The sequence below is a fragment of the Rutidosis leptorrhynchoides genome, chromosome 10 (genome assembly GCF_046630445.1).
Source record: "Rutidosis leptorrhynchoides isolate AG116_Rl617_1_P2 chromosome 10, CSIRO_AGI_Rlap_v1, whole genome shotgun sequence".
In the NCBI taxonomy this organism is placed as follows: Eukaryota; Viridiplantae; Streptophyta; class Magnoliopsida; order Asterales; family Asteraceae; genus Rutidosis; species Rutidosis leptorrhynchoides.
In genome coordinates this window covers 266536681-266555145 of record NC_092342.1, presented here as the reverse complement: position 1 = coordinate 266555145, position 18465 = coordinate 266536681, and the positions used below count along the sequence as shown (strand labels likewise).

The 18465-nt window shown below is 36.2% G+C and overlaps 2 protein-coding genes across 3 annotated transcripts; both read left to right on the top strand.

Moving 5' to 3' along the window:
• The first annotated feature begins 7101 nt into the window (after window positions 1-7101).
• LOC139872137 (eukaryotic translation initiation factor 4B3-like) lies at window positions 7102-9608 on the top strand. 2 transcript variants are annotated; one of them, XM_071859956.1, is made up of 2 exons: window positions 7102-8352; window positions 9248-9608. In XM_071859956.1, the coding sequence occupies exons 1-2, from the start codon at window positions 7178-7180 to the stop codon at window positions 9309-9311; spliced, it is 1239 nt and encodes a 412-aa protein (XP_071716057.1). In that variant the 5' UTR covers window positions 7102-7177; the 3' UTR covers window positions 9312-9608. The 2 variants fall into 2 exon arrangements, with proteins under 2 accessions (XP_071716057.1, XP_071716058.1); XM_071859957.1 differs by lacking the exon at window positions 9248-9608 and adding an exon at window positions 8451-8512.
• Window positions 9609-12217: 2609 nt separating this feature from the next.
• LOC139871022 (uncharacterized) lies at window positions 12218-14309 on the top strand. The gene is made up of 6 exons (XM_071858773.1): window positions 12218-12330; window positions 12932-13303; window positions 13410-13562; window positions 13813-13938; window positions 14113-14263; window positions 14299-14309. The coding sequence occupies exons 1-6, from the start codon at window positions 12298-12300 to the stop codon at window positions 14307-14309; spliced, it is 846 nt and encodes a 281-aa protein (XP_071714874.1). The 5' UTR covers window positions 12218-12297.
• Window positions 14310-18465: the final 4156 nt, after the last annotated feature.

Here is an 18465-nt window from a genome sequence, read left to right as displayed (position 1 = left end):
AAGTATATGATCTACAAGAAGGATGCGGTACATTTCCATGTTACATTTCCATGTTAATCAATTTTGACTTGAAACTGATTATGATTTTTGATTTTAGATTTAGTTATGGTTTTTAATGTAGTTAGCTAGGTTTATAAATTTTTAGATCTGAATTGAGGGCTTAAAAATGTTTGTTTTGTGTAGGTTTATATGTTTGTGTTTGAAATTGTTAAAATCATCTTCCATGGAAGATGACGAATGAAGATAAAAGATAACCTGCGGATGAAGATTAAAGGGTAAGTGTAATGACAAAAATATTCTCATGTGCAAAGCATCTGTCCAACAACAAAAATTTACATAGTTTAAGAAAAATTGACGAAAATGTCCTCACGTGTTGTGCACGAGATCCAACCTAACGAGCAAAAGTTAACAAAGGTTAACTCCAAGCTCATCCGTGAGGTATCTTAATAGTTCGAGTTCAACGAAGTCCAAAAAAAAGTTCAAGGTCACATAACATGTTTGGTACAAAGTTGAAGGGGCAATGACTAAATTTTGTCTAAAAGAAATCTAGTTAATTGTGTGCCTTGTTTTACTACTAAAAAGTGTGTTTGATAAAACAAAATCACTAAGTACTGAATAATTCAAAATTTAAATGATTCACATGTTTCGATCGAGCTTATTTCTGAATGACAAGCAGTTGTTTGATAATTATTGTGAATAAACTCCATAAAAAAATGTACATTTATTGTATAAATCTTTTAAAGTTTATAAAAGAATGTAATTGTTTGATAATTGATTTATATATAATTTAAAGAGGATATTAAAGGTAATAGAGGTGTTGAGGTTAAAAAACATTCGACTCAAAAAAATTCAACAAAAATTGTTAAACGAATCAGCAACATTTGTTATTAAGATATGATGTCAGTAACAAACACTTAATATTGATTGTTTAAACAGTTATTAGTAAATCATTCAATTAACAGGAAATAAAATTAATTACGTAACAGTTGATTACTCCCTCTGTTCCAAATCTATTGTCCATTATTTTATTTTAGGATGCCCCAAATTAATTGTTCAGATTCTTTTTCAACCAATCAAAAGAGGTTATTCTGGAGAGAGAAGATATATTATTGGTGGAGAATGAAGTTAGTAGAATTTTCTAAAACTGCGTGTTTTTTGTCTGGGGACAATAGATATGGGACGGAGGGAGTAATATTTTCTTGATTTGACCAAAAATTGTTGTGCCTTTGACATGTTTATTAACGAATTATTTTTCCAGGTAACCTTTCTTTTCTTTTCTTTTTTTTTTTTTTTTTTGACAAAAAACGAAAACTTTATAACGAGTCCTTTTCTTGAAAAAGAAAAGAACCAACAAAGATACAAGTAAAAAGCGACCTGACTCAAAGATACAAAAAATCAAATCTAACAACCAGCAAACCTAAACATGATCCAGGTTTTCGATATCGAATCCGATCCAATAATCAATATGAAGATATTAATAATTAGAATGATAATAAATGTTACCTATATATAAATTAGTTTAACATTCATCATTTTAATGAAAGGCTTTGTTGTCTAAGTAGCATCAAATAATTATCAAATGATCGATATTTTCTTCAGCTAAAAAATGTTGGTTAAAGAAAAGAAAATCGCGTGAGTAACAAAAATATAATGTCAAAAAAAATTCAAAAAATGTCAGGCAATTAAAAAAAAAAAAAAAAAAAACTCTAAAGTAAAATATATGTAATATGTAACGATTAAAAGAAAAAGAATAATACGTAACAACAATACTTAAAAAAACTACAATGTTATCCCTCAATGTACTAATGTTATTTCTAACCTGAAGTATCCACTCATGTCACCTTTCGCTTAGTGCGGGGGCAGCGAGGAGGGGGGTTTTACCGGCCATGCCCCCGAATTAGTCCATGTACAATCTTTTACAAAACAACCCATGAACACATGTATAAACTTTGAAGCATATTGTACAACCTTCATATAATAATGACAAAATTACTTCGGTCGTCCTTGAACTTGTACCAAAATCACACAGGTCGTCCTTAATCTTTTTTTTTTACTTAGGTCGTCACTATCCTTTTAAAACGTACCACCCATCATCCTTCTGTCTACTAGCCGTCCACTTAAACCGTTAACCCACCTCATGTGCATCCCACGTGAGGGTATTTATGTACTTTTAACCCTGTTGTCCTATTAATACCTCTCACCCTCACCTACTCTCGTTTTCCCCCAATTATACTCATCTTACACCAGATGCCATAAACCCTAATTCCAAATAAATAAAAAACCTTCGATACAATTTGCAAACAACGATGGTGTTCTGCAATTGTGGCAAGAGAGCGGTTATTCGTAAGTCGAAAACTATTAAAAATCCTGGTCGTCGATATTATTCATGTCCTACTCTGGTAAATTTTTTTTTTTTTTTTTTTATAATTTAAAGGGTTAAAACTTTGTGTAATGTTATACACCTAATTGAATCGAATTCGTGGTTAGTTTTCTGACTTCAGGTCGTTCATTTGGGTGGATCCACCGATTAACAGTACAGAGTTAATAAGACCCAATGAATTATTGGAAGAACTATTGGAAGATGAACAAGTAAAATCAAGAAAGTGGAAGATTATGTTTTTTGTGGTCCTCTTTATCCTCATTATCGTTTGGGTTAATTGATTTCAATGAATGAATGAAAGAATGAAATCTCTGTTGTAATAGTTTTGGTTAATAAGAACCAATGTTTGTTGTATGAACTAATGAATGAATGAAAGATCTGTTGTACATTACTCATTTCTTAGTTGATTCATTTATATGTACATTACTCAATGTTACAAACTGGAATGTGACTGAATAACAAACTGGAAACACACAGAGTATTACAAACTGGAATGTGAAATGTTACAAACTGGAAACACACAAAATAACAAACACATTATGTTGAAACAAGAGTACATGATACCACGGTCACAAAATACCTAAATATAGTTCCAAAGACAGACATAAATTACATACCATCAGGATTAAAGTACCAGTTCAAAAGACAACAACACAATAACATTACAAAGTTTAAAAGACAAGAACACAATAACTTGCTTTAACTTCAATTCTTTGACTTCTTCTTGCTTGTTCCACTGGTTGAAGCATTTCTGGTCCTCTTCTTGCTTGTTCCACTAGTTCCCCCATTTGAACACCCTCTTTTGTTGTGGCCATACTCTTTGCAATTTGAACATTGCATGATAATCCCTTTTTTAGACAACCTTCCATCTTTGCTAATGTTGTCTTTCTCTTCTAACCCTTTCCTTCTATTTTTCTTTGGCCTACCTGCTCTTGCTATTTTCTTTGGTGGCATTAGGGTATAAGGAACATTAGACTTGGGCCACATAGATCTACCATTAACAGGGTTTATGGTAAATGTATATGTATTTCAGATTTAGAGTTTTTAGAAACATACATTTTCCATTTGCACAGTAGATCTTTTGCATTCACTCTTTTTCTTTCTTTCTTTTTGTCCTTATCTGGTAAAGCATTTATTCCTTCTTTTGTGGTCCCCTTTTTCCCAGATTTCACATGCTTAGTACTTTTACCAAACTCACACTTTTGTCCCCCAACTAATTGACCATCTTTAAAAACTCCAATTGAACCTTCACAGCCAACTTGGATTCTAGTTTTGTCATTTTTTATCAATACTAAATTTCTTCTAGTTTCTATTGCATGCAACTCAATATATCTCTTCACCTCATCTGCAGTTCCAAACTCTTGCCCAAGATAGAACACAGTTGTCTTAAAATCTTTACCATGTATCTCTTGTTCTTTCAATTCTTTAAGTTTCTTCTTCCTAATATCATCCTCAGACCCAGAATCAAGGTCATCATTGTTCAACATAACTGGTTCATCACCTTCAGAGTTGTTACCCTCACTATCGTTTTGTAAACCAGAACCCACAAACTCCACATCTTTATCAATGCAAAAATTAAAGGTTTCCATATCAACCTCAACATCCTCAATATTATGTTTATCAACTACAAAATCATCATCTTCACTATCACTTTCAGATTCATCATTGGCATCTTCATCATTGGCATCTTCAATATTATCATGTGTTTCAGATTCATCCTGTTGGATATCTTGACCATCATTGGCAGCTTCACTATGTGTTTCAAATTCATTTTGTTGGAATTCATCAACAACAACACTAGGTGTTTTTCCTTGACTATCATTTAATACTTAACTCTCATCTAATACTTGACTCTCATTGTACTCTAACAGCAGCTTCTTTGGATTCAATGCAGGCTTTTTGGTTGGTTTTTCAATCTTAGTTGGTGTAGTTTCTTCATCTACAATCTCTTCTAACACAAAATTAACCCTAGCTATAGGACTCCTAAATGGGTTTACTTTGGGTTTCAACCCATGTTCAGTGAATATACTAATTATCTTAAATTCCATTGCATACTTGGATAATAGTCTTATATCATCATCACATCCTAACGGTTCTAAACCATAATCCAGATCATAATTAGGCTTTAAAAAGTGAAAAAGCATGACTTCATGACCATTGTAACCCAAATCCTTAATAATATCAGCAAGTTCGTGATATGAAAAGAAATCAGTGTCAAGGGCATCGACGTAGGTTACCTTGCCATCCAAATATCTCCTTCCAGGTGCATCAGTAAAATGACCACCATGATTCAACTGTATTGAAAATAATGTAGAGGTATGTTCTGCATAACATAGAATTTAGGTTAAAATTGGCGTATTTTATACAACAATATTAGTATTAATAATCAAATTATGGAGTAATGCTTACCATAGAGCTCCTCAAGATTGAAAGTTACATCGTCATCGCGAATCTGGTAGAACTTAGTAACGTTGGGTTTCATGGTTGAATTGATTCAGATTAGGTTTCGTCCCAAGTGAACGAATTGGGGGTGATTTAGGAGGGAAAATGGGTATCTGGTATAATTGGGGGAAAACGAGAGTAGGTGAGGGGTATTAATAGGACAACATGGTTAAAAGTACATAAATACCCTCACGTGGGACGCACATGAGGTGGGTTAACGGTTCAAGTGGACGGCTAGTAGACAGAAGGATGACGGGTGGTATATTTTAAAAGGATAGTGACGACCTAAGTAAAAAAAAAAAAGATTAAGGACGACCTGTGTGATTTTGGTACAAGTTCAAGGACGACCGAAGTAATTTTGTCTATAATAATTGTATTTTATGTTTTTAAAAAATTTCAAAAGGCATTTGTTATTACTAATAATTATTATTATAAATATAAATACTCAATTTTTAAGCAAACTTTATTATTATTATTATTATTATTATTATTATTATTATTATTATTATTATTATTATTATTATTATTATTATCATTATTATTATTAATATTATTCAAATATGAGTTCTCTTTACATGATTAATTACGTTATATATGTATCCGAACTAAATGTCTCAATAAAAGGTTGTATTGTAGGTTTTTATGACAAGAAAAACAGTAATTGTGATAAAAATTGAAAGAGAGTAATGAGAGAATGAATGTAGTTCATTTATTCTGACCAAGTTAAGTGTATCAATATGTTTGTAAAAACATCGAAAAGTTTCTTAGGCGAAATCCGTGATTCCACGGATCATTAAACTAAATCACTTTAACATTTACATTCACTTAATACCTAAAACATATCATTAAACTGTTTCGTTTAAATAAACTCGTGATTACACGAGTCATTTCACTAGTTCTCTGTAAACTTGTAAATGTACATTTCTTGACATTGTATTGTTAAAAAATACTATAAAATCGTAACCTTTATTAATGTGTTAACTATAGATTTGAATTATATTGTTGCAATTGTTATTCAAGACTTTTCTTATTGCCTTTTAATTAAATAATATACAAAACTTGCGATAAATTATAATTAAACAATGTTAACTATAGCTCTTAGTGTAATGTTTAAGAATTTCTTACAAAGTGCTAATTTTATATGCTAAAAGTATTTTGTATATTTGAATTCAGGTGACCACCAAGTTATTCATTAATACATTAAGTTTTAAATTGCGTTTTAAATTGCATTTATAAATTTCGAAGACTTAACAATTGTCATAAGGGATTTAGTTAGTATTTTCTTGATTATATTTAGTATACATGAAAATAAATACTCCATAATTTTCTAGATTTTCAGAAAACGAATAAAAGTTTCGGTTTCTACAACTACATGGAGATGAACACATGTGTGATTAAGTTCTCTTGGATAATCTCGTACTGTTTTATCATTTATTTACATGAGTCATATCAGTTTTCATAATACATATTTTACATGCCATATTTTTATTGTTTCATAGTTACAAAGTTTCGTAAAGTAGTTATATATATATATGTATTAAAAATATAAAATAGATTATACGTAGGAAGTTGACCTCTTTTAGATTTATTTGTTTTGCCTATTTTAATTGTCAACTAAGCATCCTCAGTCGTTAAATCCTTACTCCGTCACTGCTTAAATGTCTTGTGCTTTGAGTTGTTTAGAATTAATAAATATGAATATGTAATTATCATTAAAATTCACATATTTTATTTCTGTGTAAATTTCTTAAAAATAGCCATTAGAGTTTTTTTTTTTTTTTTCTTGGCCCAACTGATTGGGCACATCGTGTTGTATTATTGGCCTTTGCCCTATCTTTTCGTGTTTTTATATATTGGCTTTTCGGAAGAAAAAAAAAATTATATCAACTCTACATTATACCCAAACAAAGAGTTATTTTTATAAAATTATTTGTGTAATCGACCATAGTTATATTTAGCAACATATATCTATCATCGCATTTAAAGCTAAAAATATTATAAATAAATAAATACCTATAATACACTTTAGAAAAATAACAATTAAATATAGTTAATAAATTTATATTTATATATGTTCTTGTAACAGAGTTTTTAAAATTTTTATTAAATTACTTATTCATTTACCATAGAGAGATATAAAAACGTTTAATAGTCAACCACTACCACCGATTTTGTCGAAATAAATAAAAAGCATTCGGATCACTCTAGGTTTCCTCCATCAAATCTCAACCGTCGGATCAAAACTCTGTTTCATAACATCACCGTTTCCCTAACGCTTTAATCTCACGCAAAAAATACACTTCCGTAAACCTATCTTTTCTTCTTCCTCCACAAAACACAAAACAAAACTCAATCATGGCGGCCTCCGTAACAAGCCCTTGGGGCAAACCTGGTGCCTGGGCTTTAGATTCTGAAGAACATGAAGACGAACTCAAACAACAACAACAACCCCAACCACAACCTCCAACACCCGCCGTTCCGTCGTCTGATTTCCCCGATTTGATGACGGCAGCCACAACCAAAACCAAAAAAAAGAAAGGTCAGACTCTATCTCTGGGTGAATTTGTAACTGGTAAGGCTAATAATAGTAATACTTATAAACCTAATACCGGTTTAACAACTGAGGACATGTTGATGCTTCCGACCGGTCCGAGACAGCGGACCGCTGAAGAGATGGATAGGACTAGGTTAGGTAATGGATTCAGATCTTATGGTGGTGGTGGTGATAGGAGTAATAGTGAATCTTCAAGGTGGGGACAGGGTAGGAGTAATGGTAATGGTGATGATGATGGTAGGAGACCCAGTAGGGAGCCTTTGGGTCCGTCACGTGCTGATGAGACTGATGATTGGGGTGCTGCGAAAAAATCGACTGGGTTTGAGAGGAGAGAGAGGAGTGGAGGGTTTTTCGAGGGTTCGAATTCGCGTGCGGATGATTCGGATAGTTGGGCGTCGAATAAGACTGGTTTTAAGGTTGAAGGTAGAAGGGGTGGAAGTGGGTTTGATAGGGAGAGGAGAGTTGGAATGGGGTTTGAATCGAACGGTGAAGCGGATAGTTCGGATAATTGGGGTCGGAAGAAGGACGTTGAGGTGAGGAAGTTTGGCGGTGGTGGGACCGGGAGTGCGTTTGATAGTTTGAGAGATAGGAGAGGTGGCGGTGGTGGTGGTGGTGATTCGGATGCAGATGTTTGGGGGAGGAAGAGGGAGGAGGTTGTGGGCGGTGGTGGGAGTAGGCCGAAGTTGAATTTGCAGCCGCGGAAGGTGGCGGTGGTTGGGGAAGTGGAGACGGTGAAGGTGACGAAAGGTGCGAATCCGTTTGGGGATGCGAGGCCGAGGGAAGAGGTGTTGAAGGAAAAGGGTGAGGATTGGAAGGAGATTGATGAGAAGCTTGAGGCGATGAAGGTTAAAGATTTGGGTTCGGGTGATCGGTTTAAAAGAGGTGGTGGTGGGAACCCGAGGAGTAATGAGGATTCGAGTGAGAGGAGCTGGAGGAAGAATGCGAGTGAATCTGCAGTTGATGTTTCTCCACCAAGGTTTGATGTTTGCATAAGTTAACATTTAATTTGTTACATGTTTAATGTAATATTTCTTGTTTGTTTGATGTATACTAATGAGTTTAGGCTTTGTGTAGTTAATTATTCAGACTCAAAAGCTAATTATGTTGTTAAGCAAGCTGTTTTTATAATCTGCAAGGTGCGATTTTGGTTTCATACTGATATGCTATTATCGCGTTGATTGATTTAAATGGAAATACTTGTTTATTTCATGAAAATATACTGTAATGAGTTGTTTATTTTTCTAAAATCATTGTGAAGATATCAATTTGTTCTATTAAAATGGATAGGAAAGCAGTTTGTATTGCAAGTAAGAGTAAGAAGGTACCAAAGAATGATGATAGTTTTTGCTAATTATGTTTGCAACTTGTTTAGTACTAATAGTTTAGCTTTTGTAAAATACAGTATAATATTTCTTGGCACCTATGTGAGTATGAAACACCAACTATTATTGTTCAACATGTCTTGAGTTTTAAAAATAATTCAGGCTTATTTATTTCTATTCATGAACTAATAATTACATGATTTATTAATCGTTTTGATGAGATTACCAACTTAAAGAAACATGAAATCTTAGCGGCCAAATTTACCTGTTCTAACAAATTTTTCATCTATATTTTGTGACCACCTTAGCATCCGGTGCACTTTTTTTTTCTTTTGTTTCTTGTTGATGTTTTTTAACCAATGACCTGTCATTCTCTCTGAAATAAGTTGTTCGGTTTAGTATTTCATAAGTTTTCCCAATCATTCTGTTATGTATTATGGAATTTATCTTATGACTATCTTATGATCCGCCCTGCATGCCGCTAGTTTGAGTCTATATGATATGAATGAATTATGTTCATCTAACCTTAATAATTTTATTGATGTATAGTGATCATAACAATGATAATGGACATACAGAAGACGTTGAAAAGGAAGAAGATGCACAAAAGTGAAGATTTGAGATTGGATAAACAAGCAGTGAGTGATAAAAAATGAATTTATGGCAAGTTTGGTGTTCTGTTTTTGTTTTCGTTGGTATTGTTTCAAGTTTTGACAGACTGATGTTGAGTAGAGTGATTTTTGTAGGACTAATTTGCATACTTGTGTTAATCTGTTACTATGTTTTCTCTATTGTCGTCATGACCTCAGTTTTGTTCTTGTTTTATTTATTTAAACACTAGTGTGCATGTATCAAAACTTATAATTATTAGAACATATAATATATAATGGATATGTGCATTCTTGAGTCATGTAACCATGTCTCCTGAGAGTTGAATTTGGTTAGTTTTTGGTACTAACATAACAGGCTACAAAGATTGTGAATTTTTGAATTTACATTTTCTGTTAAAACTTTTAGCATCTTGTTTATGTTGGATAGTTGACATACCAGTGCCGCTGTTATCTCAATTGCTGCCATTATCTCCATTGTCACGTTAGTTGTTTCCCTGCAATGTCAACGTTGCCAGATTTACCGCCATTGCCACCGACGACCAGTTACCTCTTCACATGCGTTACCTCTGTAACTCTGTTGTCGCCACCTATGATTCACATATAGGGGCCAAAGCCCACCTCTGTGTATTTTAAGTTTCGGCCCCCTGAATGTGTGGAATACATAAATACATCCAAAAGTGTTCAAGGCTACACAAATTCACAATCATAAATTCATGTAATGGATTATGATTGTGGCTAAACAATTAAATTAAGATAGTAGTTTAGTTCAACCTTCTCGGTTAAACATGAACACAAGAAGCCAACGGCTTATTCTCTATGTTTATTAATCAACTAAAACTCAAACTTTTCTAAACAATGAAACAAGATATATATACTGTACCTTTTTGCTAAAAACTTGGAAAACAAATACGGAGTAACTGATAAACACGTTAAAAATAAACACCAACTTTTAAAAATCAAACAAATAAAATTTGAAGACTAACAAATCCGTAGGCTCTTTACTTCCTGAAACGCGGCAACTAACCTTGGCCCACTTTATCTCTATGTAGCCCAATAGATGGCCCAAACATAGTTTCTCCAAAGTAATCATGCAGGCTCACATCTAAAGGCCCACTATTCTGCTCTATAGTTTCAGCCCAATCCTTTTGTAACCCAATTTTCAAAAGCCCAGCTTAACCTGATCCTTCATCAAGATTAACTACGATTACAATGTTATAAATTAGGGGTTATCACCAAAATGCCCAAAAAAATTTTACCCCTTGCACCAGAGCCCAAAAAAAAAAAAATTGACAAAAAGCCCTCGCAAGGCGCAAGGCACCTTGCGACCTTGCGTGTTTGCGTCTTTTCTAAAAAAACTACGGTTAAATGACATTTTTCAACCTGTCACTCCACACTTTCATCCGATTCGCAAACACGCAAATAAAGTCACACAAGCGATTCGCAACAACGCAAGCACAAACGCAAACCCTCTTCAATTACTACTACCAGATTCTCCTCCTTCATCATCTCCACCACCACCTAACCCCTCTTGCTACCACCGTGACTTCTTATACTAGCCTACAAGGGTTTTCACGAAGTATTAGGGTTTTCACGCAAAAGAAATCGGGTTTTCACGAAGTAATCAAGCAAATAATCAAGGAATCAAATTTGCAACGATGGCAAGCACCCAGGTTAGTGATTACTTTGTTGTTTATGTGTGTGTTATCTGTTTATTTTATCTTCGATGCGAATTGTATAAATGTGCACACCAACTGCTCGATGAAATGTCTGTTCGAGGTGTATTTGTGTTTAACGAAGTACAACCGTTGTTTTATGACATGCAACTGTATTTTGGGTTATATGTTCGAGTGAAACATACATTAACTGCTCGTAGAATTAGGGAAATTGACCAGACGCAAGACCTAGTTTGCGTGCTTGCGTACGCAAAGCTACTGGACGCAAGGTTGTCTTTGCGTCCTTGCGTGTCCCAGAAGCTTGTCTTTGCGTCCTTGCGATGGTCAATTAAACGGACGCAAGTTTTATCTTGCGTTCTTGCGTCCTGTTACTTTCTGCTGATTTTATTGTTACTTATGCAGGGATTTGTGGAAGGAAAGTTAACGATGAAGAATAAGTTGAGCGTTATAGGGGATGTGAAGAAGGTCATGACTGAGAATCAAATTAAAAAGTTTAAAGAAACGTGTTTCGGTCCATGGTTAGATCTAGAATACTTCGGTAATGATCCCGGGCTTGTACATTGCATGCTCCAACGGAAGAGTGTGCGGCCGGATAGACTAGATAATGTTAAGTACACCGATGAGCATGAGGATATATGGTTTCATTTCCAGAACAATTTTTCGATTAGATTTGGTCGCCGTGAATTTTGTCTTGTTACGGGTTTTTTGTTTAGTAGCCGGACGGACATGGCACATTACATCCCGAAGAATTATGACGTCCAGACCGCACCTATTAGACGACGTTTATTTAAGGGTTTTAAAGATTCTCAAAATGTTTTAATTAGTAATGTTGAAAAGATGCTTTTAAAATCTGATCACAGCCGTATTAGTGACGATGATGTGGTGCGATTAGCAATTATCTTGATTGTAGAGAGAGGTTTTATGGGTAAACAAGGGATCCATGTTGTGAATAAAAAGTTTTTATGGCTAGTCGAAGAGTTATCGCGTGTTAATCAGTACCCATGGGGGTCTCGTATTTGGGAGCCAACTTACGAAGCGGTTAGTGAAGGTTTTGTTACTCGTGAAAGCCAATTAGATAGTGGAAAGGCGTACACTTTGGCGGGATTTATGTGGGCTTTCAAGGTAAATGGTTGAACATTTGTTATTTAATGTTAATATTTAAGATGTAACATAAATTAAATTAATTGTTTTTTTATTTGTAGATTTGGATTCTCGAGTCTTACCGTCGTACCATTAAACCGTTTGCAAAAAAGACTGACAAGAATGGAGTACCGAGGGATTTTTTTGGAAGCGTTCATCTGCCGAGTCATTTGGAATGTCTGAATACCTTAAACTCCTACATATTCAGGTTAGTTACATTTTTAAAATGTTAGCCTATCCTAAATTGTTGCATAGTTTATCTGTTATCTGTTAACAGACAGGTTCTGTTATGGGCACAAGGTATCCCTTGCGTCCTTGCGTGTGTTTTTATGTAGACGCAAGGTATACCTTGCGTCCTTGCGTGTTTTTTTGTTCTTCAACGCAAGAGTTGTTTGCGTCCTTGCGTACGCGGTAAACTTTTATCTGTTTACATACAGGTTCTGGTATGGGCGCAAGATATAACTTGCGTCTTTGCGTGGGTTTTTAGGTAGACGCAAGGTCTACCTTGCGTCCTTGCGTGTGGTTTTGTTCTTCAACGCAAGAGTTGTTTGCGTCCTTGCGTACATGTAAACTGTTATCTGTTTACAGACAGGTTCTGGTATGGGCGCAAGGTATCACTTGCGTCCATGCCTGTGTTTTAAGGTAGACGCAAGGTGGACCTTGCGTCCTTGCGTGTGTTTTTGTTCTTCAACGCAAGAGTTGTTTGCGTCCTTGCGTACACGGACGCAAGCTTTTCTTTGCGTCTTTGATTATTGGTTTCTGCTAATATTCTTATTTGATAATTATTTAATATGAATAATTAATTGTAGGATGAGTGTCCCAAGAAAAAGAGACCTTTTCGTGGTCTGCAGCCAACTGAAACAGAGCAGAGTTGTCAATGGTGGATTCAGAGTGACGTGTACTTTAGAGGAGGAAAGGTACCAGAAGATGAGATCGAGGTTGAGGTCCAGGATGATGAAGTTGATACAGATGATCCAGTTGTTGATGGGTCTGAGCAGACACACCACAAGCATTCAACAGGAGATGTTCATACAGAGGGCCTTCACGATGTACACAATTTACATCGTATGTTAGAGTTGTTGACAAAGCGGGTGGACAAACAAGAGAAAGACTTAATTGATTGCAAAAAACTTGTTATGCAACACGAAGAACTTTTATCGCAACAACAACAACAATATCAGGTACATTGAATTGAATTGATTTATGTTGATTTATTTATTATTATTTTGGTATTAATTGAATTGATTTATTGATTTATTTATTACTTATGTTATTTATTGTGTTTAGGATGATGATATGTGTTTCAATCGATCTTTGTCTGATAATGAGACTGAAAGGCCGTCTCCAATGCACATTCGACGTGGAATCAGAGAAAGAAAGCCAACTGGTGTATTAAGGTCCCCATTCACAACACCTGGGTACAGAAAACCCATTGAGAAGGTACAGCCCAGCAAATTAAAATAGTTGTATGTTAAATTATTGCAATATACAATGGCTATTTAAGGTTGTTTTCTGTTACTGTCACGGACGCAAGACATGCCTTGCGTCCTTGCGTGTCGCAAGAGTGTTCTTGCGTCTTATCTTCTAGGCACGCAAGGTTGAACTTGCGTCCTTGCGTGGGTTTGTCGCAAGGTTGAGTTTGCGTCCTTGCGTATGTTTGTTTACTTTGTTGTTTATGTATTTTACTCAGTTGTCAAAAGATGTGATTGAGAAAGTGGAAAGCATGAATGCTGTAAAGTTAGGGACTGAAGAAGATCAAGGTCAACAACAAATTAATGAGGATGTGGTACCCATGGACACAGATGCAGCAGCAGAGGTGAGTTTGGCTGGCGCAAACCATCATTTGCGTCCTTGCGTCCGTTATCTTTTAGGCGCAAGGTTGTGCTTGCGTCCTTGCGTGTGGTCTATTTCACACACGCAAGATTATGTTTGCGTCCTTGCGTCTGTTTGAATTAATTTATATTAACCTTGTTTCCCATAATTATTGTAGGTTAGTGTTGATAAGCAGCCTGTTAAAGTGAGTAAGAGAAAAAGAAAGGAACAAGACTGGGCTACTGAGGAAGAAATTTGGGGGATGATTGACAGGTTTATAAATGATCAAGGAACTCTCCAACCACCGCCACCTAATGCCTGGAGAGATGGTAGAAAGCATGTAGGTCCAGCAAAAGATCCAAAGACAATGATTGAGAGCAAGCAACAGACGCGTTGCATGTTCATCTTTCAAAATGAGCAATTCATTTTTATAAATCAAGACTTTTGGCTTCGATTACTGGCATTAGGGCATTCTGGTTATTTGGATAACTTGGTAAGTTTGTAAGTTTGTTATTTTGTTATTCTTTTGTTAATTTTATATAATTTTATACAATTTATAAATTTTACTAAGGTTACACTGTATATGTTAACTTGTTATATTTATAGCACATTGACGGCTGGGCTACATTTCTGTTGAGATATCGTCAGAGATTTCTCCCCCGAGCCAGTCAAGTTTATGCCACTCCTGAGTTTCCAGCTGAGGTGCTTAAGGCTAGTTCTAGATGGACTATTATGCCACTGGGATTCATGAACATGTTTGAGAGGTTCAAAACTTATTTTGACAATACTCAGAAGGAGGTGGGCACACAGGAGGAATCTACAACAGATGGAGAGGGAATTATTGGCCAAAATTCTCCAGATTACATGTACTTAATTGGACTTGGAGACGGCAGTGTTGACCTATATCCATCTTGGGCTGACTGTGATCAGGTAAACACAAGAATTTTTAGAGAAATTTTTATTCTGGAGCAGACGCAAGGACATTCTTGCGAGCTTGCGTCTTTGTTACTGGACGCAAGTTCTCCCTTGCGTCCTTGCGTGTCAATGTCGCAAGGTCAACCTTGCGGCTTGCGTGTGTTTTGGAAACGCAAGGTTTATCTTGCGTCCTTGCGTCCCCTTGTCGCAAGGTTTATCTTGCGTCCTTGCGTCCCATTGTCGCAAGGTTAACCTTGCGTCCTTGCGTAAGTTTTGGGTTTTCGCAAGGTTTATCTTGCGTCCTTGCGTCCTTGTTTTGTTTTAACCTTTCTGCCTGTCTGTTACAGGTCTTGATCCCATTACATTTTTGGAAAGAAGAACATTTCCTGCTGCTTCAGTTGAAGTTAGAAGAAATGAAGGTTTTTGTGTACGACAGTTTACCCGGACATGTCAGTGAAAAAAAAACTTGACAAAGTTTTCAAGATTTTGGGTGACAACTTGCCAGTGTACTTGAAGGCGATTGACTATTTTAACAAGACGCAAGACTCCCAAATTGTTAGATACTATGAAAATAAAGAGAGTGTGGAGTTGATGATTGAACCTGGTCCCGTTGTGCCAATGCAGACTGGTGGTCATGGTGATTGTGGGGTTTGGGTGTGCATACATATGGAGATGATTATTTATGGAAGGGAGGAGGTTGACAACATTGGAGATGCTAAAAAGGCTACAGAGAAGTATAGAAACAGAATGGCAAGAACGTTTTTTCGTGCACGTTTTGATACACAAGAACCGTCGCCACCAACTCCACCAGTACAGATTCAGGTTGATTGATACATTGTAGCTAATAGATAGCAGGTCTTGTATGCAAATTTGGTGTAAATAGGTTGCTGGTAAATTCACTTTTGCAACAGTTGTATTTGACACCACACGCAAGGACGCAAGCTTATGCTTGCGTACGCAAGCTTAGATTTGCGTCCTTGCGTGTATATATTTTTCGTACGCAAGGAATGCTTTGCGTCCTTGCGTGTGTATACTTTCGTCATCATGCGTACGCAAGCGAAGCCTTGCGTACGCAAGCGAAGCCTTGCGTACGCAAGCAAAAGCCTTGCGTAGGAAAGCAAAGCCTTGCGTGTTTTGTAAAACAAATTACATTTATTACATAAAATAACACAGTAGGTACCTAGAATACAAGGGAAATACAACAATACATTACAACAAACGAAATCCAACAATAAGTTAAAAATAAAATTGACATTCCAAATGCGATAGTGTTACTAATTATCGTTCCCTAAATTGCACGTTGCATAAAACTGAGACTGATATGCCTTAAAAGCTTCAGCATCTGTGGCCTTCTCCTTACCCTTCTTCGATTTTGGGGCCGATGTTTTTACTACTCTTTTAGAAGTTGATTCACCTGTTCGGTCATAAGAAGCTGTGCACGTATCCCTACCATGACCTGGTTCTTTGCAACGAGTGCAAGTTCTTACGATTTTTTCAGTATCTTCACCCTTCGACGGAATACGTTTTGTACTTTTAGGGCGTCCAGGGGCTCTTTTCTCCTTAATGGGAGGGTTTACAATTTGTAAAATGCCGGGCGACGGATACGACCATTCTGACCGATGGGGCAAGGGAAGGATGTGTTCAAAATACGTATTTATATAAGTTTGAGTTGTGAACCAGTGTGATACAAATTGAGTAACATCCTCCACGCCGAAAAGTCGTGCTGCTGCAATAACATGACCGCAAGGTATCCCCGATAACTGCCACTGCCCACATGAACATACTTTATCGTCGAGATTAACCATTCCATTTTTTCTGCCATCTCGCACTTCTATTAGATTGTTTGTCGATGGAATTGCTTGCCATCTTCTAGATTTTCTCGTCCTCTTGCCTAGTTTACGTTCAGCATATGGGGTAACCGTTGAAGTAAGACTAACCGACTGGTTGCGATGTTTGAAATACCAATCTTGTACTGAAGCGCGAAAAAACTCAAACAACATGCAAACAGGTAGTTTTCGAGCATGTTTGGATAGTGCGTTAACAGACTCTACACTGTTGCTAGTAAGGTATGAATACCTAACATGTTCAACTCTACTTCTGGACCATTTGTGGAAACCAACTTGTTCTAAATAATTGTAAGACGCTCTCAATCTTCTTCGAAATACACTAAGATGATCCTCAAAATCCGACCCACGGTAAGCTTTCACCATTTTCCAATAATGCCATTCAAAATATTTGAATTTGTTAGATTTAGTCTTGATGCTTCCAAACAAATGACGTGCGCAAAAACAGTGAAAGGCTTCAGGAAACACAGTTGAAACACCATGTGCTATTGAAGCAGCACGATCAGAAATAAAAGTAAGCTCTGAAATACGATCACTCATACCACTACTCATTAAATGATCTCTTAGGTTGCCTAAGAACCATGACCAAACCTCGTTTGTCTCGCCGCCACCAATTCCGTAGGCCAATGGCAGAATTCCATTATTGCCATCCATCGCAACGGCAACTAAATTTGTCCCCGAGTACCCTGCCTTCAAATGCGCACCATCGACGATGATTACCGGGCGACAATGTTGAACAAATGATCGAACCTACATAGATTTTAGCAGGTCAAAAGTGTTCAATTATAATAAGGTCAATTATAAGTTAAAAATGAGAGAGATTATCGATACTTACAACTATGCCAAGGGAATAGTAACACATCAAAAATCTATCTTCTTTGTCGGTGACCAAATTACTTACGCTTCCCGGGTTGTGGATCCTAATGTTATATAGGTAAAGGGGAAGCATTCGGAACGAGTCCTCAGCACTGCCACGAAGCATCTGTAATGTATGACATTTGGCCCTCCATGCTTGGTTGTAAGATATGCTGACACCGAACTGTTGTCCTATATCCGCACGTATATCATTTGCTTTGTATTCCCGGTTTACAGACTTGAAAGAATCCACAAGCATACTACCCAACACCTTTTTGGTAGCATGTTTATTGTTTCCCATAATTAGTGTGCGTGAGCATGTGTGTACGTCATGCAATTTCTTTACCATAAAGTTTTCAGTGTTCCGTATTTTGTAAGCACTAATTTTCCATTCACAATTTGGCAACACACAATTAGCGGTGTATCGAGATTTGTCCGTCTTTACAGGCTTAATTTGGAAGTTTTCTTCAAGACATTTTGTAAATAGAGTGTTTATGAACTCGGCCTTGTTCAAAAAAGTTTAACGAACTTTAATTAAATCTGATACCCTATACATGGTTGGTGTTTGTGTCGTAAATTCAGGCTCTTGCTCTTGCTGACTCAATAGAGGTGGCATATTCCAGAATAAATCTTGCTTTTCTTCTTCATATTGATCTTCTTCGTCTTCGTCTTCGTCTCCGTCTTTTTCTCCATCTGAATCACTAGATGCGACAACAGATATCTCAAACGGGTGGTCTCCTTCTTTAATTTTACATACGTTTTCAACACCATAGTTAAACATATCAAACTCTTCAGTGTTTGGAGGTGGCATTTCAAGCTCTCCCGCTTCTAAATTATGAAGGTTTGGTTCAGTGACTTGTGTTGAGTGTGTTTCTGGGTTTGGTTGTGGTTGGAGTGTTTCTGGGTTTCGTTGTGGT